The 27,588-nt window shown below is 40.6% G+C and overlaps 1 protein-coding gene across 1 annotated transcript; it reads left to right on the top strand.

The window, feature by feature from the left end:
* On the top strand, window positions 1–26,206 carry zc3h18 (zinc finger CCCH-type containing 18). The gene is made up of 20 exons (XM_085914005.1): window positions 1–314; window positions 1,624–2,603; window positions 3,520–3,604; window positions 5,373–5,521; window positions 8,260–8,355; window positions 9,091–9,233; window positions 10,063–10,092; window positions 10,236–10,350; window positions 12,204–12,469; window positions 16,383–16,565; window positions 16,748–16,873; window positions 17,853–17,945; window positions 18,488–18,790; window positions 20,913–21,029; window positions 21,396–21,404; window positions 21,608–21,816; window positions 21,904–22,118; window positions 22,511–22,610; window positions 23,396–23,492; window positions 24,811–26,206. Exons 1-20 carry the CDS (start codon window positions 47–49, stop codon window positions 25,007–25,009), a joined length of 3,783 nt encoding a protein of 1,260 aa, XP_085770131.1. The 5' UTR covers window positions 1–46; the 3' UTR covers window positions 25,010–26,206.
* The last annotated feature ends 1,382 nt before the right edge of the window (window positions 26,207–27,588 follow it).

Raw genomic sequence — 27,588 nt, 5'->3', positions numbered from 1 at the left:
GTTTTCTCTTTTCAGTTGATCAATCTCCAATTTTGTTTGTTTCAGAATGTCTTTGTGGCAATTAACGTTCACACCAAGCTGCTCGACTGTCGAAGTTATCCTTTCAATGCGTCGAAATGTTGAACTTGTTTCCATTATGTGCTCAATAGTTGAAATCTTCTGGGAAGTCTCATGTTTATTTGAAAGCTCGGCGCTAACGTTGGAACTGTCTCCTTTCTTTTGTCTAACGACAAACCTCTTGCTTGTGTTGTTGGTTTGGACTTTAGAGTTGTCCATTGTCCCCCTGGTTGAAGTTTCTGCATGTTTCACACCAGGTAAATACATTTCTGTTGAGTTCTTGGTGTCACTCACTTTGAAGTCGGCAGTTAGATGCGTCCCCTTCTTTTGCACAGTGTCCTTAGTCAGCTTCTGTTCAAACTTCAAACTGTTTTCACCTCTGCTTTTCAAAATAGTATTTTCCATATTGACGTGTACCAAATATCAAAGTATTACAGTCACTTCGTTTCTCACGAAGACAATGAAATTACATATTCTGGTGGTCTTCTCATTACAGGCAACTGGTACCTTCAAACCCTAACCCTGGCTGCAGGTCTCCATCGATGGCGCGGCGTTTTTGCGTCGCAGCGTCGTCTCTTTATGACGTCAGCTAACGGCGAACCTCGCTGTGTCGAGTGGGGTGTTTTATTTTCTCAATTCTATCGGTTAAATTATATCGTATATGAGAAATTATAGACGTCAAACACCACTATCAGTGCGGAAGGACAGTTCTTAACGCAACTGTGACGCGTTTAAGGAGTTCCGGTCGGCAAGGTGAATTACAGCGAGGGTTTGTTCATAGTTAGCTTAATGGCGTTACGCGTCTAGCTTACCACCGGGGCAGGCGCTCATTGTTAGTGAATTGTTGCTCGATTTACAAATGTCCCGAGGTTGCCCAAGTGATTATGGACGTAAGCTCAGAACTTGAAGTTAATCGGTTTCTTCGATCATTCCCCGAAGACAGTTGGTTGTTGTTAGATGATTAGCCTGTTAACTATGCGCCCTCGCGTTATGGGCCTTGTTGCCGACTACACGTCCTGGCTATTAGCATGCTTACCAGTCAATGACCCTGTTATGAATTGTGTCGTGTTTACATTCTCTTGATCGTTGTACAGTGCTGTGCGCACTACTAGGTGAAACTATTGTCTACATATGATTTTGAATGCTTTAAACCCATGCTACAAACTAGCAAATTTGCTAGTTTGCTAATGCTAAGGGGATGGTTCATTTGAAACATTAGATTCGTTGTGTGCACACTTACGTGTAAACATAATATGCAATTATTGACAATTTTTTTCCCACCTTTATTATTTTAGACTGATTGTGTCTACAAGTGTGTACACATTTTACTTGAATTTGGCGATCGGCTTTAACGCAAGTGTCATTACTAACATTAAAGCACTAAAATGGCCAGAAGGCCTGAACAATCAGATATTTTTAGCCTTATCACTTACAACTCGGGTGTGCTAAGTAATAGGGAATTATTGAAGTTTGCTATAGCAGCTTAATTATACTTTTACACAAGGAGGCTGCCTTTTGAATCCATATTACATTAAACTGTACGTGTGCCTTTTTTTTCCCCCACAGTAAAATATTCTCAAATGGATACGCCTGAAAGCCCTACCCGGTCATTGCAGTCTCCCGTGGAGGAAAAGGACATTTCTGACCGTGAACTACTGGATTCTCCTGGTGAGGACGATAGGGTCATATCAGACAGTGAGCTACTCTATGAAGAAAATGGAGAACTGGTGGAGGAGGATGAAGATGAGGATACAGTCGAAATCAGAGGAGGAGGTTTGACATTACAGGCGGTGGCTGGAGAAGAGGATGAGGTTGTACCTGACTTTGTTTCTGAGCCAGAAGATGATGAATCTGTAGGAGAAACTGATAGACTGGGCCAAGAGAATGAGGCAATTTTGCTAATGGAAGGGGATGAGGATGATGACGATTATAAAGACGATGATGATAGGCAGCATGAGGGTGTTTTGGATGGAGAGGATGAGGTTGAAGATGGAGATGATCGATTACTTCACACTCAGTCCCCTGAATTAGAACCAGCACAAGGCAAGAACGTTGTCACCAAGGAAAACAAAAAATTATCAGACACGTATGGAAACTCCAGAAGGGATGCAGCAGTCCTTGGTGCTGATCGTGAGGATGAGGAAGAAGATGAGGAGGAGGAGGGAGTGAAAAGCATTGCAGAAGAACAGAATGATATTTTGCGGACTCGAGACGGGAGAGCTCCTGTGTCAAGAGACATTAAGGAGGACTCGCCGTCTGTTTCCAGGGAGCTGGATGAACATGAGCTGGATTATGATGAGGAAGTCCCAGATGAGCCCAACATCCCCCCACATGACGATGAGGAAGAAGAGGATGCTAAACTAGCCTTGGAAGAGGAGGTGAGCGAAGACACAACTGTAAAAAAGCGAGAGAAGAAACCAATCCTTCCCCCGTCCCCCAAAGATGGGGAAACGAGAAAGACAGATAACTCCAAAATTCGTAGAGAGTCTTTGAAAGACAAGAAGAAAGAAGAGGATGATGGAGAGATTGATGAAGGCGAAATTGATGTAAGTAGACATGGTTTGGCTCATAACTGCATGGGGTTTGACTACAGTTGACGTCACTGTGCAGGCAAATCGACCCAGATAGGATTTTATTTTCGCCCGTAATCTACCTGTATCTTTTTTAATGACACTGCACACAATTCCGATTCCGTTAGCGACCTGGGTCGTGTTCATATGTGGTCCTAGATCGAATACGCATAGAGGGTTTTTTTTTGCAATGCGACCGCAGTCTAAACGGTCAGGTTGCATATCAGACCTGTATGTAACTAGAAGCAGGCTAGAAAACAGACTGCTTGCGAGTTAGATTGAATCTGTAGAGTTGTTCTGAGGAACAGTTTTGATTTATTATTATTATCACACATAAATCCAACTTGGAAGATGAAACATTAAGCGGTCACTTGTGGCAATAGTAATTCAGCTAACGTTCAGCAGACAGTTCTGGCGGCAGTGACGTGACATCATCTTCAGTGGCGTCGCCATGTAATTAGGTCCAAAAGCCTCGCTTCATTAATCCAAAATATTGTATTCATCTACCTCCTCGTTTAGCCCCTACACGCTGGACCATATTTACTTCCGAATTCTCTACACTGTAAATCTTTTTCTGCGCGGATGGGTTTCTTTGAAGACCCATTTAGTTCACACTCCAGACACACTGAGGTTGCATTTAATAGTATGTAATGTACATTTAGTTGATTAAAGACAGCATATCGTAATTTTTTTCTACTAAAAATCATTGAATGTGTTTCACTATGATTTAGACGCTCTCATTGAAAGCGTTTGCTGAATGAGCCGCTTCATACCTTGCAAGCACATTATGTCAAATTTACACTTGAGATGAAACTTTTTTTCAGTGTTCAAGATTTTGCCTTCAAGAATGTTCTATTAAATGTAAAGCTATATTTTTGTGTTTAATGTGCAGGACGATGATTTGGAGGAGGGGGAGGTAAAAGATCCGTCAGATAGAAAGATCAGACCTCGTCCTATCTGCAGGTTCTTTATTAAAGGTGAGTAATGTTAGAGCATATCGTGACCTCTGTTTAGCTTCTGTTGTACAGAGAACCAGTAAAAATGCGTCCTAAGTTGTGAAACAGTGTTCACAGTTATGCCTCAATTCTTCATCAATCCTCCACAGGACTACACAGATCTTGTGGGTGAAATTTAAGAAATTGATTTTAGGGCTCAAATGGCTCCTCGACTAATTTGGGTACCTTGGTTCAAAAAATTGCTCGAGGCATTTTTCTTTCTGCCTTGAGTACACATTTATTGATGTGTACACGAAAAGTAAAGACGTAGGAAGAAGTCAAACTGCAGGAAAAATAGTTCAAGCTATTTATGACTGTAATTACACCACCAATGTGATGAGAAAGCCAACTTGAAAGGAAAACAGGTCTTCAATGTCAAGTTATGTTTTTCTTTTTTTTATGTTGTTCCTGAGTGACTTGAGTTGTCTTCCAGACTCCCGTTTGTCATCACAAACTGAAATAACATTCAATCGCTAATTAAGGGCACTAAGTAAAAACTTGACTGTAATTACAAGCGACACTGTCGCTCCAGCATTTAATGGCACTCCAGCATTAGCCGCTCGCAACGCTAGCTGCTAGAAGTGCTCAAGTGCCCCATATAGGCTGGCAAGAACTTTTTAAAGGCAGTTTATTAGACCAAAACGACACTATCGCATTTTGATTCTCGCTGACAGCCTGACTCTGATGCCGTTCCTACAACACTTTTTAACAAACCAGACTTACTCAATAGTTGTACTAAGTTCATTTTGTTTCCCTTGTCAATCACTTTTTTTCGTTCTTTATCACAAACAATTTTTTTAATTTTAGGTTATATTACCTGACATGTTTCGGCATGTACTTCCGCCTAGGACACTCTGATGAAGGCGGAAGTACATGCCAAAACATGTCAGGTAATATAACCTAAAATTAAAAAATTGTTTGTGATAAAAGAACCAAAAAAGTGACAGACTTACTCAAGTCAAGCCTACTGTTTTTGCTAGCAAAATTGCTACTCTGTTTCTGTTGTTAATCTGTATCATAGATCTGCTACGCACAATTTAAATTTAAGTATGAAATATTGTCTGAAATAAAAATCGGTTATTCGTTCAGTGGGAATGTTTTTTTTATGCCTTCTGTATTTATAACAAGATTTTCATTAATTATTATTTATATCCGCGAAGGCAAATTGTGCTTCAAATTCGTATCATTACTAGAATTGCAAATTGTCTTCACTTTTAATATATATATTAAAATATTATATTATATATATTGCCATAATATAGGCAATATATTATATTAATGAGTCTTTATATATATATATATATATATATATATATATATATATATATATATATATATATATATATATATGACCAGTTTTTATTCGTCTGATTTGAAAACAAGTTATTTGTCAGTTTGTTTTGTAGCGTTTACTGTATATAATATGAGGTGCTCATACATTTATTTGGGTTGATCGGGAACAATTACCTTAACAGTCAGGCTCTTAGTGCTTCAAACCAACTCTCTCCTATTAAGTGTCAGTTGGAATAACGTAACATGGTAAACATTTCTTTTAGTAGAACTGCAATTTTATCACACCGTTCTCCCCAATTCATGCAGCTCACTGATTGATGTCACTGTTTTTGAAGAGCTCAGTGGATCATTATTTATTGCCAAAGATGAACCACTAATAACACCAACCTTCATCTTTACAAGATTCTATTGTGTGGTCGATTTTCATGAACTTTCAAGAACTATTTTGTTTCACCAGGCAATTGTACTTGGGGTATGAACTGTCGGTTTATCCACCCTGGTGTCAATGACAAAGGTAACTATTCCCTCATCACAAAGCCAGACATCTTCTCACCTAATGGAGCACAGCCTGGAGGACCCCTGCCGCTTATACCCAACAACTCCTGGGTAAGTCGCTGTCTCACTTGTTCAAGTGGGTATTTGTGTTATTTCTAATAATGTGTGCAGGACAAGGAAAAGTCAATTTATTTGATTTTGTTTGACAGAGTGAAACTTGTATGTTATATTAGTTCACAACGTGAAATATTTCAACTTAGACTTTTTTTGATTTTGATGATTATTGTCGAGCATTTGCCTTTTGAAAAGTATTCTCAAACTCACAGCCCGCAGGCCAATTGCGACCCGCGGGACGATAGTTTGTGGCCCTCACCTTAATATGAAAGTTTAATGTTGGTGTTGCCCACAATTTTAATATGAATGATTGTGTGTGGTGTCTCGTTTTGGTAGCACATACTTGTGCCAAAAGCTCTTTTCTACCTTGAACTTAAAAAAAAATCGTAGTGCCGGTCCAGATTTATCAATGAGCATCTTCAAGCCCTGCTGAGGCTCTCAACTACTTCCTCCCTCACGCAAAATGTGTCTCTGCTATGCAAAAGGAAGCACTGCCAGGTCTGGAGCAACAAGAAGTAGGCAGAAGCCATGTTGAGAACCAATGTTTTTTCCGAGGTTAAAAACTGTTAATACAGACGTGAATGTAAATAATCATAAATGTCTCTAGTCAGCAACTATATTTAGTTTCTTCAGTTTTCTAAATCTGCTGTATTATTATTTTCATTATTATCAATTTATTTATTACTGTTTGATAATTATTTTTTTTTAATTTGATGACATTAAAAGTTTTTATCCGTGCCTAAAAAAACAAACGCCCCAGCCTCACCCCTGACTCTACTTTCAGTGGCTTCCAGGTAAATACAGTTTTAGACTAGAAGTTTATATGCTCTTTTTACTATGTTGGGCCTCTTTTTACATTCACAACAGCATCAAGTTGGCTGTTCAGGTGTTATTGTAGCCCAATATTATTTGATGTTGACCTTCAGATGATGTGCATTCTTGAGTTTCTGTCTCTTCCGCTTAACCAGGGATGTCCAAAGTCCGGCCCATGGGCCAAATCTGGCCCCCAGTTAGATTTCATACGCTTCAGCTTCAGTCTTATCATGTATTATTTATGGCCCTCCTGCACAGTTAAACTGAATTTTAAAAAAATCATGAAACTTGAAACTATAATTCCGTGTTTCACCAAAAGGTAGCAGCACCACTTTAATAATGTCAGTCTGCATCCGTCCTGCGCACCGCTCTCCGCTCATTTCTGCCATGCTGACTGCAAAGTTGACATTGAGGGCCGTCGCTTTCAAGAGAGATGGGAATTACAATACTTCTTCACTGAAAATCAAGGCAATTGTGTTTGTCTAATTTGTAAAGAGACAGTTGCCTTGTTTTAGGATTTCAACCTAAAGAGACACTACCAGACTAAATATGCTAACACATACGACAAACTAACAGGGAGTGACCGTGCTGATAAAGTGAAGCAGCTCCAAGCTGAACTGGCATCACAACAGCGATTCTTCGCTTGGGGCTGAGTCAAAAGTAAATATTACTAATGCAACCTACGAAGTGGCCATGTTAATACTGTTGATGTTATGAACCTGTAGACGTGACACAAACTATTACTTTCTGAAAGATATTGTAAAATTCACTTGTTTTAATAATAACAGACAACTTTGCATTACTTGACTCCTGTTTAAAATGTTCATGAGGCAAAAATAATTTTAAACTCACCTAAATTTAAGGTATTTCATACAGTTTGTTCAATGTTATCTGACTCTTCAGATATGAATGAAAGGCAGAATTTGTGTTTTTAGAGTTATTCACATCTGCCTGAGTGGCTTATATTTGGTTATTTTGTCATTTGAAACACAAAGACAATTGTAACAATGATTTTTTTTTTTTTTTTTTATTACTGTGAATTTGCATGAAATTTTTATAGTTAAAAAATGTGCCCAAAAAAACTATTGGCCGCCGGGCCCCTTCACTTTTATATGGCCCTCCTTGCAAAAAGTTTGGACGCCCCTGCTCTTAACAATACCACATACATTTTCAATGTGGTTCAAGTCAGGCAGGTTTGTTGGCCGATCAAGTACTGTTTGTTAGTCCATGGCTGTTTAGATAGGTATTGGTAGTGTTGATGTATGGTCAACTGCCAAATCCTGCTGAAAAATAGAATCATTGTCTATAAAAAAAAAAGCTTGTCGGCAGCCAGACGAATTTTTTGCTCTAAGATTATGTGGTAGACAACTGCATTGACTGTGGACTTGATCAAAGACAGTGGCTCCACACCAGCATGGTTGACAAGGTTCCTCAAAGCATTACTGACCGTGGAAACATCACAGTGGACTTAAAGCAGTTTGACTTTTGTGCTTATTCACACTCTGTAACCTTAAATTCCAAATGAAATGCAAAATTGACTTTCTTCTGAAAAGAGGAGTTAAGACACTGGGCAACAAACCTGTACTCCCAGGGGAAAAGGGAGTAGGGGACAGAGTAAAAGTGGTAGTCATCAATAATCATTGAAACCTCCATCCATTATCTGAACCACTATATCCTTTATGATATCATTTAAATATACAGGGCCGTTGCCAGTTTTGGCAATCATCACAACATGATGATGTTGACAAACAAAAGAGGTTTCATTGTCTAAGGTGCTGGCATAACCTGTTAGCAAATTGGCTTTGCCTCACAGGCGGGGGCTGGCTTGTTTCTTTCTGTTGCTTTGTTTTCACACCTGTATTTGCATTTTTGTAATTGTTTTATGACATCGTAGGCTATAATGATCATCATTTCTTTTTCAGGCTGCACCTGCAGTGGAAGAGCTCCCTCCTCCTCCACCTCCCGTTGAGCCTCCTGTGGAAAGTGCGTGGGAGAGAGGAGTCAGGCATGCCAAAGAGGTAACCGTCGTGTCAAAACTGGATGAATCACATATGGGGTTTTGAAGGGCAGTGACAGTGTTTCATTGGATTTGTTTTAGAATTAAGACAAACAATCCTAATTTGCTTAGCAAACTACGCAAAGTGTTCTTTGGTCTCGTTCGCTGAAGCTATTATTTTACCCGCTGCAAGTTTTGCAGTCCAGGGTCAGTTCACCCCTTTTTTTTTTTTTTCTGGGAGTGGGGGGGGGGGGCAATTTTCACTCAAAACTACTTGGATCATCTGTTAACCTGGTCAATTTCTTTCAGTATTCTATTATCAGAGTAATATTGGAGGCTACTTAAAACAAAAATGTTGAAATACAACATCAAATATCTTGTCTTTGTCGTGTATTCAGCTAAATATAGATGGAAAAGAATCTACAAATCTATGTAATTTGTTTTTGCCAAAATTTTACACAAAGTTCCAATTTAATTTGATTTAGGACATAATTGGCCTTTAGTTGGTATTGCTATTTTGGCTTGGCTGGTTTCTATAGGCTTGGTTTTGGCTACTCTGGGGAAAAAAACTTACAAGACATCACATCTGTCATTGATGACGGATGTGTCTATAAAAATTCAGGAATGAGTAGAATATTTGGGTATCGTGTTATCTTCAAACTAGAGACGGGGCATAGCTCCTTTTGGACCCACCAATGTGCAAAGACATGGCTGTGTTCATTTTTTAAACACATGTTTACTTTTACGTTTTCTGTAGATTTTGAAGAAGGCCACCATCCGAAAGGAACAAGAGCCAGACTTTGAGGAGAAATGTTTCAATGTGACTATTGGAGAAGATGAGAGAGAATTTGACAAGGAGAACGAGTTCTTCAGGGACCGCAGCTACCGTATAATCAGAGAGTAAGATCTACCTGCACTGATTCCTTATTTGCAAAGACTCGTACTTACTGACCAAATGTTCAGCGATTGGGACCCGGACTATTTTTGTCTTTCAAGATTCAATTGACATGGAAAACGCTTGTTAGCAGGACATACCCACATATTGAATGGGTGTCACTGAGTTATTCGGATTTTCACTATTTAGTGCAAATAGTGGGCATCCTCCGTAGGCTAGATGGTTTTAAAATGAAGTAATAACATAACCTTGGATAGAATCAATTTGATTTAAAAACAATTAGCAATGTCTAATTTTTTTAATTTGAGCTTTACCCAGTTGCAATGGGAGAACTGAGTGTCAAAATAAAGCACCTCGATTGAGAGGTTCTAAAGCCATTATGCAATCATTGAGGGTACGTGGCACTATTTTTTGTAAACATACATAATGGATTGATAAACTAGACAATATAATTTGGTTCTTGGTATTACCATATTGGTATTCCTTATGAAGACCAGATAGTGCAGGCAAGACTGCATTGATAGGTGACCCGACTTAACTGTGACAGAAATGACTTTCAGTCTTGATGGTTAAGACTTAGTCATTCTTGCACATGGGACTTGGGGATGGTATCACCAAGCTCACTGTTAAACATTGGCTCATGTAGATGGTGTTGGTGATTAAACTATAGTTAACACTGTTGGTATTAATTGATTAATTCATATAATAATTAATAAATGATTACTTGATTGATTACTCAGCTTTTAATTAAAAAATACTCTTTTTGATGTTGTTTTAATCAATATGAGACCGTCAATAGAATATAATTCACTAATATTTAATTTGCTCCTCCAGAGAAATGGACATCAGAGAGCCAATATATGGGTAAGTATAAACTAGTCTTTATTAAAAGCTTGCTTTATCATCCCAATTGTTACAGTCCATCGGAAATTAGCAGAGCTTTAACTCAAATGTTCAGGTACGCAAATTTTTTATGTGTCCATTACATTGCTGTAATACGTTCGCAGTGATCAATATGCTGATCCATACTATGACTATGAAATGGAGGCCCTATGGCGAGGTGGGCAGTATGAAAATTTCCAAGTGCAGTATACAGAAGCTCCTCTTCCATACCACTATAATGTAAGTATCCTCAACGAGTGCAACGACTTATACAGGCTGTTGATCTGGCTTCTTGCTCTCGTAGTGCAGAGACCTATTTTAAATATCTTTTAAGTTGATCACTTCTTTTAAGTTATTCCATTTATATATTTATGCAAGATGCCATTTACCATGAATAACTGTCAAGGAACTTTTGCATTACAGTAATTGTATGACACGTCCTCCATGTGCATGCTTGACCAATAGTGTCAGGCCTTGGCCCACCTCTTCCAAGCGTGCCAGAGGAGGGGAAGTGTACCAAACCTAAAAAATCTGGAAAGTTGCTCTAAAGTGTTGTATCATGAGGTGATGCCGCACGTAAACATTTTGAAGGATGGATGTTTGCAAAGCAACATGAGTGCAGGCTAGAGGAGGCCAGGGGAAAGAAGGGTAATCGCACCAAAGTGTGTTACTACAGAACTCATCTAGTGTGAGTGATCCCTTTTAGACAGTTGCTTTACTGTTACTTTATTTCACCAACATTCACACGGCAGGCACTTTCAAGTTTATCAACTTCGGGGGGGGGGGGGGGTGTTCACAAGCAAAGGAAGAACAGACTCCACACAGACCCTGAACAAAACCCTTCTTGGTAGGGCTTCACAATATATCGAAAAAATATCCATATCATGAGAATGGCAACATGGTTATCGCAAAGGGAATGCTACACCTTTATCAGTCAAATACAAACTTAAATGCGCACCGCTGTTTTGTAGTTGAACATTAAGGGCGTTAAAATTAAAGTGTACCCGTGGAGCACAGAAGAAAAATATATACATGGTTTAGCAAGAAAAACCGTATCCAAACATGTTTGGGGTTACACTGATTGTATTATAGCAATCTTATAATAATTTGCCGAACCCATTTGTCGAGTCATCTGGAGCACATCCATATTACCTGTAAAATGGGGAGCCTAAGGTGTGCCGTGACGCAACGGCATTGAGTGCGGTCTTGGTTCAACCACCTCATCAATACAAGGTGACATTTTCTTGGTCAGATTCTGGCGACTCTGACTGCAATGCAGCTTTTTCATGGTCAGATTCAGAAAAATCTGAGGCACACTCGCCATTTTCCAGTGTCGATGCTGTCTGAAGGTAAATAAATGATTTTATCTGACATGTCCATGTCAAATGAGGAAGCAGGCGGGGCTGACTGCTTGCCCTTGGCTTGCCCCTTTCTTCTCCCACCTGCAACAGCTCATTAGGGTCCCCTCACTATTAGGGGGGAAAAAAGATGGCAGACTTACAGCCACAAGCAACTGATCTGGCGTGTCACTCAAAAGCAAGTGCAAGGGACGGATGTGGGCCCCGTCAATGACTTGACGTCACATCCGTTCACAACATGGCCCTGTGCATTAAAACACACCAAGAGGATTATTTTGGTCAAGACTAGACACAAAAATGGGAACACCAGATAGCTTTCCATCTTTACAAAATTGCTCTTTTACCCATCAAGACTTCAATGTAGAAGCCCCAAGGGTACACTTTAATTAGCTGAGAATACATTGAGCTTGTCACGTGAAAAATAATTTTTAAGTTATATAAGAAATGTGATTTATCTTAGGTGCGAAATGAATATTGCATCGCTCTATTCAACATCATCACCATATTTTTTTTCCCAATATTGTGCAGCCCTAGTTCTCGGTCTACATATCATTGCCCCACGGTTGGGTAATCCTGACATCTAGTCAGGACTAAAAAAAAAAAAAAACCTTCCAGGAGGTTTTTGACCAAGCAACGGATGTCAATCCCAGGGGGATCTAATCCTGTGTAGATTGTTGGTAAAATATTTCAAAAATAATACAACATCATCTGTAATGATTTTTGTCACCATTCCAGGAGCGGGAAAGGGAACGGGACCCTCGGGAGAGGCACAGAGATCGAGAGCGGGAGAGAGATCATCGTGAAAGGGAACGCCGGCAGAGGGAACGAGAGCGGGAGAGAGAGCGAGAGAAGGAGCGAATAAGGCGGAAAGAAGAGTGGGAGAGGGACAGGATAAAGCGCGATGAGAAGGAGAGACCGAAGATGCGTCCTCCTCGAGACATCCGGGAGAAGAAAAATGATAACAAACTCAAACCACAGTCACCTTTAATTATACCACCCAAGTAAGTAAGATACGTGTTCAATCTCTAAAATCTTGTGATAGAAGGAAGCAAAGAGAGGCTTGTAAGAGGAATTGTAAGTGTGTTGTTAAATATTCAATTGCAATTGGTAAGAGTTTAAATCTATCGTCTGGACAATGATTTTCAATGGAGGAAACTGATCGCTCCTTCTGTGACGTCATGAACCAAGACACAGAGGGGAGGCGTCTGTGGGCGTTTTAAAGGCGTTCGTAGTTTCATTATTTCTCCAAAATGAATAGATAAAATAAAAAATGGTAACTTATTAATTTTCCTGATTTGAAAATATAAATTAGCCGGGTTCGTTAGTGAAAAATGAATCAACCTGTTTCAACCTTTCTTTACAGTATTTTCTGCACTATATGGCACACTGGAGTATAAAGACCACCTTCATTGACTTTATGTTTTTGGAAATGTTTTCATATCAAGGGCACACTGGATTAAAAGGCGCATAGAATAGAAGCTACTGCATCAAACTGGGGTTGACTAGGGTTGCGTTATGCATCCACTAGATAGAGCTGTGCTAAAGGGAATGTCAAGCCAGTCAATGAGGTGAAAAAAAGTCCAACTCCCATTCCATATGAATGTGATAGTTTGGCTTCTTATTTGGTCCAGCAACCCCACTCATTTTTGATGGTCATAAACTTTCTTTAGTTTAAAAGAAAAAAAGCAAGTGCGTGCGTTGATGCATAATGCGTTGATTAGCTTGTTAGCTTTGGTGCCAGGCTTGTGTATGCGCAGCCAAACTTGCTGCAGTTAGGGGGTTTGGTCACTGTCTATTGCGCATGTGCACTGTGTTTGCCTCTCGACAGGCTACCTATATATGAGGAGTCAGGAACCTATGGCTTGAGGGCCAGATATGGCTCTTTTGGCCACGGTAAAAACGTTATTTAAAAAAAAAAATACATTAGTAGACTCCAAAAATCGTTGGTCTTAATTAAAATACATGCATTTAATTGTATTTATCCTATTGTATTTTTTACCCTCTCACGGGAAGTTATATTTAAAAAATGGGCTTATGCCTCTGTGCGCCAAAAAGGTTCCCGACCCCTGCTGTATATCAATGAAGTGATGGGATGAATTCTAGCCTATAGAGTTTTTAAAACGTCATGCGATCGACCAATGGTAGCTTACTTCGGTGACGCCCCCGAGGTAATGCTGAAAGCGACACGACCTTGTAATTTACTAGTCGTACTGAAACACTGGTTATTCACTGCGAGTAATAATCTAGAGACATGATGTTAACGGGATGATATACACACGTGTGGCAGGAGAGAATGTGGAAGAGAAGTCAAATGATGTCATTGCGTGTGTGGTTGTGCTGCCAACATTGTAATCTAGAAATGCATTACCAGCACGAGCCAAATACAGCAGTTACAACATCAGAAAAAAAATTTGTGGCACTTCATCTGATTATTTTGTACTGTGTGTGTGTGTCTCTGTAATTTCAAGATGATACTACATGTACAGTTAAACCTCGGTTTTCAAATGTCCCACTTCTCGAACAAATTGGAGTTCGAACGAAAAATTCGAGATTCTTTTGCTTCCGATGTCGAACAAAAATTAGGCGGTCGAACCTTGTAAGATGAGCCGAGAGGACCCGAGAAAACCCGACCGTGCGGCCCGGATGCCGACTGACTCCGTTTGTTGTTATTGTATTTTCGTTACTTTGAGGATTGTATTAACCCCTAATCATGCCTCCAAAGAAAGTAAGTGGGAGCAGTAAAGCCATCCTAAAACACAAAGACGCTCTTAAAGCAATGCGACAGTGAGCGCCCGGCGCGCTGCGGTTGCGCGATCGGACCAAATTCAGCTCCCTGCGCACTGAGGTCCACTTAAATTTTGGAAATTACATCATCATCGGTTTAAAGTCCGCTTTCCAGGCTCCGCTGGGTTGGACTGGATTCTTGATATGGCTTTCTTCCACCATATACTGAGAATATTTGGAGCAAAACCTTTTACAGTCTGTTGCCCTTCCTGACACCAACCCAAGGGGATATTGATTTTCTGTAGGGGTTGAAAGTTTAGAGGGACGGCCAGGTCTTGGTAGTTCTGGAGTTTTCTGGTAGTCATTCCATTTCAATATGATCACTTGTACAGTGCTTCTTGACGTTTAAAGCTTGTGAAGGTTTTTATATCCAGAGCCGGTTTTAAACTTCTCTACAACAGTATCTCGGACCTGCCTGGTGTGTTCCTTGGTCTTCATGATGCTCTCTGTGCTTTAAACAGAACTCTGAAACTATCACAGAGAAATTGCTTTTATACATAGACTTGATTACACACAAGTGAATTCTATTTATCATCATCAGTCATTTAGTACAACATTGGCTCATTCAGAGAGCCTCACTGAACTTCTGGAGTGAGCTCGCTGCACTGAAAGTAAAGGTGCTGAATAATATTGTACGCCCCACTTTTCAGTGTTTTATTGGTTATAAAAGTTTAAAATATCCAATAAATTTCATTCCACATCACTTGTTGATTCTGAAAAAGTACAATTTATATCTATGTTTGAGGCCTGAAATGTGGCAAAAGGTTGAAAAGTTCAAGGGGGTGGGCCTTTTCTTACACCTTCACAATCGACTTCCTGTAAAGTCGTCACTTCAGACTGAACTATGCTTTTCCTGAACCCTCATAAAATCATTTAATTAAATCGACAAGCTTTGAAAACACTGTTTACTTAACATTGGATGGATGTTTACTTTCTTTTGTCACTTTGTTTGATTAGGTTTTTTTTGTTTAATCCTTGAACAAATGAAATGTTTCATCAAGTGTCTAAAAATAGCTTGCGATTCTATTTTTAGTTCTGACACCCAGATTTATTGAGTCATCTGTTTGCTCTTGCATCACACTTGTGGAATTTATCATCAAGTAATTGACTTAGTATGGAACGACAATATGTCGTTCCAGATAAGATAATCACCAACTCTCAAGACAGTGATCCTCTTGTTTAATTATCAGTTCTTCCTGTTTTAGTGTGATGCTAAACTTAAATGGTTGGATGTTGCAATGGACCAAAAGATGCACCAGTGCTTAGCACCACTTTTATTATATCCCTTTTGAAATGCAAGAGTGGGGAAATCCCCGAACATGTTCATTTCCTCCCATCAATACTTACAGTAATTCATTCGTTAATTCGAACAATGTCTTTGCCCAAACAAACTGTTAGACAATGACCGGCCATCCTGAATGGTTCACATATCACTTGAAAGATATTAGAGATGACATGAATGCTTTGTTTGTATTCCGAACCTTGATGCCGTCACAGGGAGTTGTCTGAGGATGTTAAACTCATTTGAATATTGCAAAAGGTGTCATTTGCTCCTTTATTATTGTTTGTGGTTAAAATTAAATTTGGGGCGATCTTGATGGACTTTATCCTGGTAATTGTATAACATGGCAGTCAACAAAAAAACGTCATCTGTGTCGTGCAGAATCCTTGTACCACCGTCATAAAAAACAAGCCATTTTTAACACTTCAGATCGAGCAACAACTTGTAATTTGTCAATAAGATAATAGTATCTAACTGGTAAAAAAAATTCTAATTTTCCAAATTTTAACATGGGGTTTTGACACGAAACCAGCAATATGAGCTGCTGGTTTACTGATTGTTAGATGTTTTGCATGCACCCTAGTTTGTGCAATCAAAAAAATAAAAAAAACGGTTTTGTGGCCAATATCAACGCGACCATTTCAATTAGTGTATCAACACATTTACACAGATTTACCACGTATTTAAATTTAATTGGATTGAAAATAATTTGTTTAGTAAATGTAAAAAAAAAAAATAATTGAAATATTTACATGCTATTTTTACAGCCTGTAGCACTTCACAAAATTCTCAAAGCAAGTCCTTTCATTCTAACTTATCATGCATTGCTTTGTCTTCCATCTTTTCAGCCGACCAATGGAGCCTCCCACCAAGAAAGAGCTTGTGCCAGCAATGAGACAACCGGACGAGTGGAAGGACCCTTGGCGTCGGTCAAAATCCCCCAGGAGAAGATCCGGTCTGGGCTCTCCACCCCGAGGTCGTCGGAGAAATCGTCATTCGGGTTCTTCTGTTTCTCCATCAAACTCTTCACGGTATGAGCTTTCCTGCAATTCATCATACCTGATAGAATGATGAAAATCTCATTCTACAATATACCAGCTGTATGGTTTGTGATTTTATTCTTTTATTGCATCCACCAAATGATGAGCAATTTCTATGTATCTTTTGATTTCTTTGCTCCTTAATTTAGGCAAGATTTCTCTGTCTGCCACAGGTCTTCGTCTCACTCTTCGTCCTATACTGGCTCGGGCTCCTCTCGTTCCCGCAGCCGTTCCACCTCATTCAGCTCCTATACCAGCCACTCCTCGCATCACAGCTCTTTCAGTGGGAGCCGCTCGAGGTTTGTTTGTCTCACAATGCCTTTTAAATCATTTTGTATATGTTCTCTGCAGCTTTACTAAATATACCTGCTCACAAAACTACATGTACAAAATTCACATTAGCTCAAATTGTCAAGGAGTTGTTCTGAATTATTTTGAATACGGTCTATAAAAACAATTGTTCTTCTTCCCTCCAGCGTTTTAAAAATAGTTATAAGTTTTAAGTCACTGCTTCAATATCACACGATTGAGGTCCAAGAAAAAGAAAAATATTGATAAGAATAATGAAATATAAAAATAATTAGTCCAACCTCCGATCGGAGTCTTTAGTCCAATTTCCTAACTTAAAAATAACTTAAACAAATGACAAAGGGAATGGGTGGTTATTTATTAATGGTAAGTTTATTTTTGTATGAATAAGCAATGTCATACTGTTCAAATGTTATTATAGCTTTCGACTTATTGTTTGGTGGGTGTATTAGTCAAATGGTTCCTAATTTACTGTAAAGACGTGTTACATAAGAAACAGTCCACTGTACAATTGTAGGTAGGTCTCAATAGGTTCCTTGAACTTAATAAGTCTCAATAAGTTCCTTGATCCCTTGAGCACACACAAAAAAAAGGTTGTTTTCATATATTGATGTTTTGTTTGTAGATACTGTTCAAATGTTATTATAGCTTTCGACTTATTGTTTGGTGGGTGTATTAGTCAAATGGTTCCTAATTTACTGTAAAGACGTGTTACATAAGAAACAGTCCATTGTACAATTGTAGGTAGGTCTCAATAGGTTCCTTGAACTTAATAAGTCTCAATAAGTTCCTTGAACCTACTCCCTTGAGCACACACAAAAAAAAGGTTGTTTTCATATATTGATGTTTTGTTTGTTAGATTGGCTTGCTCAATAAACTTATGAAATAAAAATTGTGTATTGTTAAAATAACAAAAATATATACATGTGTACTACATTAAACATGTTGTTTACTGCTTGACTGATTCAGGTCAAGATCATTTTCCACGTCTCCCTCACCAGCTCCAACTGCACCAAGGAATGCCAAAAATAAGCCAGACCTTCCTCCAGTGCTTACTAAAGGGTAAATCAAAAGTGCATTTCTTAACTGCAACAAGTGATTAGTTTGAGACATCAGAGTTATGTTTACTCCGCCAAACCATGTTCCAATTTTCCATATTTAGAGCTTTTCAGCTACTCCTTCTCACATTCCGATAATAATAATAATAATAATAATAATAATAATAATGCATCAAATTTATATAGCTCTTTTCTGGACATGCTTTACTGAAAATACATTATTCATGCACTCACAAATTCACTCTGGTGGTAGTAAACTGCCATCATGTGCCTACAGCCCCTTCGACTACTACCAAACAGGCATACATACACCACTCTGAGTGGTACTGTGGGCAAGGTGGGATTTGAACAGCCGATTCTCCGGTTACTGAACGACCTGCTCTACCACCTGGGCCACTGCTGCCACAAGATCATAAAAAATGATTTGCACATTGGCCAAGTTTGGATGTACCCATTTTATAATGCAGGGTCACTGTCTTTTTTTGAATAATGAAACTGTATTTTTGTTGCATGTTTCAAAATGTCCTCCCCCCTCCCCATCCATAGCGTGCCATTGAAACAGGGTGCTGCACCCACTCTACGAAGAGAGAAACCCCCCATTAAAAAAGTTCAGACGCCTCCACTCCCCAGTGGACCAATGAGTAGGCCTTTCAAAGCCTTGCCTGAGGGAGGAAAGCCTTCCACTAATCTTCGGCAAACCGGAGGCATAGTTGTTGGGGCTAGTGGTGACAGTAGTGCTGGTGTGATGGTCAGACAGCTACCTTCCCGAGAACCTGGGAAGCATCCTAACCAGAGGGAAGGAAGGCTGAAAGAACGGCAGCAGCAGCAGCAGCAGCAGCATCCTCAGAGGTAAGCAGTAAATTAATGTCTAAAGATATATTGATTTATTTAGTGTCTTTCTTAGAAGTCTATTGGCATATACTGATTGTAGAAAGAAATAAGCAAAGCTTAATGAAAGTCTTCCTAAAACTAACACATGTACAAAATATGACACTTGTTGGCCCAACAATGTGTTTTTTTTTTTCCAGTTTTTTGAACCTGCAAATAGTCCAACCCAGGGGTGGGCAAACGTTTTGACTTGCGGGCCCAATTGGGTTCTAAATTTTGACTGGGGGGGGCCGAACCAGGAGCAGATGGACGTAGTGTTTGTGTGAAGTAATATAAACGACATGTAAAAGTCATTGCATAAAAGGTTTTGGCCTTTAGTAGGTAGTAAAGCGTGGATATTCAAAAAAAGCTTTTTGAAAACAAATGCATTCATTAAAAGCATTAAAAAAATATTTCACCAAACTATTAGTGATTATCATTAAATACGACACTGTTTTTATGAATAACAGTTTTCATCACTTCAGTGCCTGCAGGTCAGATTTATGAAAGATGTTTATCTTATGAGGCGAAATCACATCAAACGGCAAACATTCTGTCCAAATACATCATCTTGAAGAATCTGTTAAAGAATACATCTAAATAAAGTAATATAGAAATCAAAACGGCAACGCAGTGACGGATATCTGAAAATCAGAGCAGAGCTTTAACTCTTAAACATCAGGTGACAGAGGTGAGGAAACATGAAATACTTCCTTAAAGTCGGCCTTAAAAACATTAAAAGTTAAGATCTGTCAAAAACAGGTGGTACATCAAAAACTTGCCTCTGTACTTTACTTTTGATCCGCAGTTTGTCGGTGAAATTTTTTTTGCTGAGTCTTCAAAGTAGCTGTCAACTGCTCTGCTGTAGCCGCCCGTTCATGTGTTGACTGCTAGCGTAGTTAGCATTCCTTTGCAGCAAAGTGACGGCTAATATTGTACTACTTGAATACGGCAACCGTTTCTTGGCATATCAGACAAACCGGCATTGATCGGACTTCAGCAAAAAAATATTTTGTTGTCCATTCTTTTTTTAAACACTTGGCACTCAGAGTCCACCTTTCTTTTCCTTGGGCCACTCATTTTAATTTAAGGATTTCAGGGGAAGGTTTGTGGGTGGCTTTAGCGTAAAACTGTATCTGAAACCTCGACGCGCAAATTACAAGAATGCTAACATCACAGTCCACACTCAAAATTCAGCACTAATAGTAATCGAGCGCAGAGTGCGCCGTGTCCATACTACTGAGTACGTACAAGCTTTCTGACACGGCTTCCGGGAGTACATGCTTTTCCCCATCTACTGTGGAAACACAGTCATTGCAGGGAAAATGACCCAAAAAAATGTTTATTAATACAATTTATTCAGGTTTGGCGGGCCGGATTAAGCGGGCCCGTGGGCCGGATTTGGCCCGCGGGCCATAGTTTGCTCATGTCTGGTCTAACCACTTGGACAAACTACATGTTGGTTTGTGGGGATGGTTATCTATTGGAGAGCAGCTCATGAGAGGCCTTGCTAATTGACAAACATCAAATACGTATTACTGATTTATAGGCTTGGAGGAATGGTAAGAACTAGGCTCTGTTTCAACTCTTAAATGTTTAAATCATAATTGGTGAGCAGGTGAACAGGGAGCACTCACCTGGGCTTCAAATATATATATTAAATTAGGTTCTCCCAGTCAACAGAAAAATCCTGCCTCTTATTTTTTTCGTGTTTTCAAGTATGTCTGAATGTGTTTTTGCGGTTACGTTCAAACCAGTGACGTGCGGTGAGGTTCATGAATGCGGAGGCACTGTGTAGCCTCCCTTGCCTCCTCTGACCGCATGTTCCTGGTTCAAATGTATATGCCAGTCAAAAAAGGTTTACTCCACATTAGCAGCTACACCCTTACATAAGATAGCGTGCTTTGTTGATGCTGTATTTTGGGGGGAGCGACGGGGGGGTAGACCGATAGGACCTAGAAGATATTCTACTTTGTGAATTCTAATGTAGAATTATTCAGACATTTATATTAAATTTAGTTGTGTCCTGTTTATCTTTTACTAAAGCATGCCTGTGTGCACTGTGTTGTCAGTTCTTTCCTTTATGGTTGGTCTCCTCTTTTAGGCGCACTCTAAGTGGAAGTGTTAGCGGAAGTGGCAGTAGTTATTCTGGTTCAAGCTCTAGATCCAGATCCTCTTCAAACTCCCTGTCACCTTCACGTTCTGGATCCAGAAAATCCAAGTACGTCGACCCTCAACACACTTTCTGTTGCATGCATGGTACATACTGCATGATTGTCCAGAAGAAGACGTTTTATTTTTTAATGATTTTTGTTGTTGTTGTTCGTAGTAGTGGTATTTATGATGTTAATAACGTGTTGCCCAATTTAACACATTTGCGTAATGCTAATGTTGATCCAGTCGAGCTAGGCATTAATTAAGCTATGTGGAGTCGCACCATACTGGGAGGGGCATGATGACAAATCATATTGTGAAAGACTGTAACCCGGCATGTGTTTTTGTGTCAACTGTGCTCTAAATAACTAAACCCTCATGTTAATTGAGCAATCTCTTGTTTCCACATGCTTGATCTCGGGAAACCTTTCAGGAAATCCAGGTATCGTTGTTATGATTTGTGTGTTAAAGGAAGTGTCTTTGTGTGTGCCTGCAAATACTGGTAGCTGTCTTCTTACGTAATTCTGTCAACATGCTAGCAGCCAGTGGGAGGCATGTTGCGCAGGGTGTGAATGCTTGTCCATTCCACATAACCAATACAGTCGTTTGTGAGATTCTTGGATAACCAACTTTTTCCTGCCACAGGTCTTTGAGCGTGAGCAGTGTGTCATCGGTGTCATCGGGTTCAACAGGCAGTAGTTCTGCTCGTAGTGCCGACTCTGATGACATGTATGCTGACCTAGCTAGTCCAGTGTCTTCAGCCAGCACTCGCTCACCTACGCCAGGGCACCCACGGAAAGAGCGAGCAGTGCCCCCTCGGGACCGACCTCCACAGAACAGGGACAAGAATAGGGGTCAGTGTGGATGGACTGGGTAGTGATGACAGTTGGAAGCATAATGTGTTTGTCCAGAGATTTTACCAATGTGGTCCATTATCATAGAGAGGCTGGTGAAGAAAGAAGAACCCTTAAGAGACGATCGCAGGAAGATGAACCCATCTGGCGGCCCACCCAGAGGAGGCAACCCCATGCCCAGAGCAGTCCCCGGAAACAGAGGTGGTCACCCTGGACACCACGCTACTGGAAATATGCCCCCACCAGGAAACTATGGCGGGCCAAGTTCTCATAAAGATATCAAACTCACCCTTCTCAACAAGGTACTTGCGAATCTAATTTATGGCTGAACAATTCATCAAATTCAAATCAGCTTCTTGGCTGCACATGTATTGTGGATGGTTACTTAGCTGGCTAATGAGTTTCGAGCCAGTAGTTCAACAGTATGCTCAGAGTTCAAAATTGTGAAGTAAAAAATGGGGGGGGGAGGGGGCAAATGATTTCATGTCCCAGTTTTAGACTGTTATATTTACGCTCACATTCGCCAATGTGACTTGATACCAAGCTTCTGATTTTGCTGACATTGCCATGTACCTGTAGAAAATATATATGTATACTAGTAACTTGAGTTACAATTTTAAACATGAAAGTGCAGGTACAACTTGTTTTATTGTTGTTTTTTAACACGTAATTGAATGTTGTTGTTTTTTTCCAGCAGCATAGTGAGAAGAGCAGCAGAAAGCGCTATCTCCCTTCTGACAAAGACCGGCCTGTTTCGCCCCTCAGCAAAAGGATGGCTATGTCTCCTGACAGAGGTGAGAAACATCGTAATGCACATGTCCCACCAACACCAACATAACTGCTCTGAATTGTACCACATTATTGCAAGCTGATTTTTGCGTGCCATTAGTGGTGGTACACTAGGAAGGGTGTGAAGGCAGATTGCGAAGGGAACAGAATGCTTGATGTTGTCTGTTAGTCGGTCCGTCCATCCATTCATCTATTCATCCTTCCATCCGCGACTGCCTATCTGGTGTCAGGCTGCGGGGGCAACAGCTTTAGCAGGGAAGTCTCGGCTCCCTCTCTCCGCCCACTTCTTTCTGGGGAATTCCAAGGCGTTCGCAGGCTAACAGGGCGACGCAGTCACAGTGCAGATTACCCACCTTTTTGGAATTGGCTGGAAAGCACTGTCCCTAGGGACTCCCTCGTTCTGCTGAGAGACTTCAATACTTAGGTTAGCATTGGAAGTGAGACCTGCAAGGGGATGATTGGAAGGAATAGCTCGCCACTCATCACGGATTGTCCATAAAAAAACACCTTGTTCAAACATAAGGGTGTTGCAGCATTTTGCCCCCAAAATAGGAAATAATTATATCGAGTTATTTTTGCCAGCTAAATATCATGGTACAGAACTAGTACTTCGTCCAACACTACACAAGCTTTGTCTAGTATAAACATAAGCCACAATGTGCCCAATGTCTTCTATTGTCCTCTATGACGAATGCAGCAGTGGATGTGTGATGTATGTCATAATAGTTGTGGCAGAACATATCACAAAAAGACAAGAATAATTACTAATGGCCTCATCAACCTCTTTCAGCTCGTGATCGCAGGATACCTGGCAGACCCCCACCCTCGCCTCGAATGGATCGATCCAGAGGCCAAGGACCCCGTGCGGTGCCCCCTCAGGGAGACCGGTAAGTGCAGCTGTCCAACATTTGTTACACTTCATCACACAGTAATTAAAGATTGCAAAAAGATAATAATTACCCCGTGCGCACACACACACACACGCACACACACACACACAATTATTATTGTTACCAGCAGCTGCACAAATGTGTGCTCTGGTCACGTCATAAATGTCTGGTCTCAATGAGGAACATATCATAAAAGGTACATATGTACGTGTGCAATTCTGACTGGCTCATGTTCCTCTGTGAAATACGGTTGCTTTGTGAACCTCAGGAAAAAAGAATTGGGCCCATACTTGAAATATTTTCGTCTGTGGTTTGCATGACATGCCCACGTCAATGCCTTCAACAGATCTTGAACACAAATTTTGGAAGCGTCACTTACAATAAATCAATGTTATCATTTTGTTTGAGTTTATTTAAGAGTTTCTCCTCCCCCCCACCTGGGACTTCTCTCGTTCAAAGCATGTCTCTGCTGACATCGACTGCTTCCGCTAACTGCACACAAACAGGAATGTTTTTGTTTTTTTTACAACAGCGCAGCCAGTGTTGCCAACTTAGTTTTTCGCTATATTTAGTGACACAAAAGATTTTTGCATTGGGCAATTTTAATTCCTGATGAGAAACAGCAAAATATATTAAAAAACACAGTACTAAAGCATTATTACAGGAGGGGCATAAACAGGTTGTAAAATTGATTGTAAATTAAAATAGTATAAAGAAATTCATCATATGCATTTTTTTCACAATAAATATAACAAGCGCCCCTCAAACTCGCAAAATCACAAGAGTGCATCTTGTCCTAGGCCTGCTGATTTTTGCCACACAAACAAATTCTGGTGACATTGGTGGACGAATGCATGGACGCTGCAATTAATTCTGTTAATTATCCAGTTTCCTTTTTGGCAGAACAGTGAGAAGCACCTTTCCATTTTTGGCTGGTAAAGATGCCGGTGACGATATTATTGTTGTGCATCCCAGTGCCACATTTGTAATGATGATATGGTCCTCCATCAAGGTGGCTGTAAAAAGCCTCATATCAACCCAAACTGAAACATGACATCATAAATGCAATTGTCAAGTTTATTGCACAGGACATAGGCCTGTTTATGTTGTGGCAGGTGTGAGTATAGAGCGTGCAGTGTCGCCTGTCTAACTAATCAAGAGGTGACGGATTCCCCCCCATCCCCACAACAAAGCGGATGGTCAAAATCTAGACGGCTGAAAGTTTGCCAAGATTTTGGGAGTAGGGGGTGCATGGCTACAACCCTAAAAAAATACAATGATGAAAAATTGAATTAATTTTTGTCTGTTTTTGTAGAAAACGTCCTCTGTCACCACCCTCAAAATCATCTGGGAAAGGCCCCGGAGTTCAGTCTGGCAAGCTTGCTGCCCCCACTCAAGCTCCCACTTCCGGTAAACCCAGCAACACTCTGTCTCGTCGTGAGGAGCTGCTCAAACAACTGAAGGCCGTGGAAGACGCCATCGCTAGGAAAAGAGCAAAGATCCCCGGCAAATAAGCCAGAGTGCATCTCTCGCTTCTGTTGGCTGGCTGGCAGTCCACGCCTGCGCACAGCACGGAAAGCCCAGGCCACTCGCAGGTGGGATCAATTCCCTGTGAATCCTGCTTTATTCTTCTGGATCCAGTGGACATGTACAAATGCTGTGTGGCTCTCATGTACATTGTGTAAGTAAACATGTGTCCTCCACAAGAGTTTTGTTTTCGAGCATCTTTCATTCCCATATGCCCTCATTCTGCCAGTAGTTTTAAAAGCAGGATGGAACACGGGCATGCTGGGATCGTCTCATTTGTCTCCTGACTAACAGAAGGTGTCACTCTAATCTTTGAGTGATCAAACAAAATCCATTATCTGTACTTCTGATGATGAGCAAGATTCTAACGAATCTGTTTTTGCTGTTGTGTGGACTACTTTTGATTTTGTTCCATCAGATCTTGGTTCCCCCTGTTGTTTATATTCTGTATGAAGTGTTCACTGTAGTCGGACACAGAATCTGCAAGAACTCCCCCCAATCCTTTGTTTAAAAAAAAAAAAAAAAAAAAAAAAGTAATAATAAATTTGTTTCAAGTGTGTAGTGTTTCCTTGTATATGACAACACTGGTCGTAGGCCCACCTTCAACCAAAGGTCTGTCTGGAGTTAGGTTGTGACACCATGTCTGTCATACCTTGTACCATGACAAGAAGTCATCAGGAGCTCAAGAAAATTATACACAGCAGTAGTGAGTGATGCTTTTTAACAAAATAAATATGCATTTTATTTTCTTCATAGCTCTTCTCGGAAGTAATGAATAAATCAATGTTTTATTTGTGTCATATTTGTAGTTGGGAGTGAGAGAGGTTGCAAATGGGATGTTCGAGACAAGCTATGTCTTGCTTTTGTGACAAAAGCCTAAATAAACTATTTTGATAAAGAGCACATTTGACTTTTTTGCCATGCTGTCCAGAGAAACTAGGTCAACCTCAAGCTTACTATCCAAATGAGGATTTTCCAGTAGTTTGCCAGACTGGTAGCCCTTGGGCTTAATCAGTACTCGTGGCTTTTAGTTTCGAAAAGGTTAGTGACAAAGTTTAAGAGATGAGGCTTTAAGAGATACAAACTTACTAGTAAGTGATTAAGTTGCTATATATCTGAATATTGTCATACACCCAGGTCATAGCATTCTTGGAGCATGGATCATCACAACTGGATTGTTCTGGTTATCTCAGATGACATTTTGCCTCATCAGGCAAGGCATCATCAGTTTCATGTACATAGGCTAGATAGGACAGCAAAGAGTGGCTACTAGTAGTTAATGTGTGGCTTTTCTGGAAAGCCCAACATGGACATGCAGTCCAAAACTTGCCTAAATTGTCTTTGATATCATTACTGCACGCCACCTTGATGTTTTTGTCCACTGAAGTAATGTGGACAATGGTTTCCACTTCTCAGTTCTTGATTTGAACCTACTTGTCATCCACATCACATATCTGTACGATGACTTGAAACAGCTCCCTTCACGTCAAATGAGCCGAAGATGAGGTGATTGAAAGATGACTTCGTTCCAAGCAAATGACTGCTCTAGCCACATTAGCTCCACCCTCAGCAGCCTGACGTGTCTGAAATAGCTCCAACATGCCATCATCTTGACCACACCTACTTCTTCAAAAGATCAGTCATTACAACCTGAGCTAGTGAGAGAGATAGAGTCAATATATAAATAAACAACAAACAATATTCATTTGCCAACCCAAGATCAGGACCGTGAACGCACCACTAACCCCTGCGACTAGTTTAAAGTCTCTCGGCATGGGGGAGAAATGAACCCGTCAGCCTTTCCGTGGAGCAAGATGGTGTCACTGAAGCTACCCCTTCGCCCAGTGACGGTGCTGTACGGGACGGGATTGTCCTTGATGGACAGCAGCCTGGCCAACACCAGATGTTCTGCCACAGATGCCAGATTAGGTAGATCCATGCCCACAACAAAACCTTTCTTCCTCACTAGTTTGAGAGGAGGCATACCTCTTCTGAACGTTGCCTTCGCAAAGAGGGCACTCACCACAACAGATTGGTAAAACATCTGCAGCATCAAACTGCAGATGTTGAAGGATACCAACCCCCTGAGGAAGGGCAGCCGGCATTGTCCTTTTTTCTCACAAAGCGTCCACATGCACAGACCAGTCGAGTTTGTCGTCCAGCCACACTCCCGAGTTATTTACAGGTCTTCATTGATGGTCACTGGCTCAGGATGTGGCCTGGGCCTCCTGAAGTCCACCACCATTTCCCTGAACTTGGCGGGAGTTTAGGTGCAATTGGTTGGAGCCACACCAACCGACGAAGCGCCGGACCAGGCTCCTGTACTCCTCCTCCCGTCCATCTCCAATACAGCCAACAATTAGTGTCGTCTGCAAATTTCAAAATTCAAGAGTTGTGCTGGAAGGGAGAGAGCAGCGCTCCCTGCGAACCTCCCACGCAGCTATTCACCGTGCCTGACTTACAGCCTCCCATGTGCACATAGTGAGGTCTGCCCGTAAAGTAGTCCATGATCCTTGCCCTCAGATGTGAGTTCACACCCATCACCAACATGAGAGAGAGAGTGAGA

The sequence above is a fragment of the Syngnathus leptorhynchus genome, chromosome 6 (assembly GCF_054491065.1).
Source record: "Syngnathus leptorhynchus isolate UIUO chromosome 6, UIUO_Slep, whole genome shotgun sequence".
In the NCBI taxonomy this organism is placed as follows: Eukaryota; Metazoa; Chordata; class Actinopteri; order Syngnathiformes; family Syngnathidae; genus Syngnathus; species Syngnathus leptorhynchus.
The sequence above is the reverse complement of the archived record's forward strand: the minus strand, read 5'-3'. Positions and strand labels throughout refer to the sequence as shown.

Bases quoted from the DNA above. Each gene is read 5' to 3' on its own strand.
- zc3h18 (XM_085914005.1), top strand. From the start codon at position 47: ATGTCTTTGTGGCAATTAACGTTCACACCAAGCTGCTCGACTGTCGAA. The intron at 5,522-8,259 runs GTAAGTCGCTGT...TTTCTTTTTCAG, and splicing joins TTATACCCAACAACTCCTGG to GCTGCACCTGCAGTGGAAGA. The intron at 21,817-21,903 runs GTCAGTGTGGAT...CCATTATCATAG, and splicing joins GAACAGGGACAAGAATAGGG to AGAGGCTGGTGAAGAAAGAA.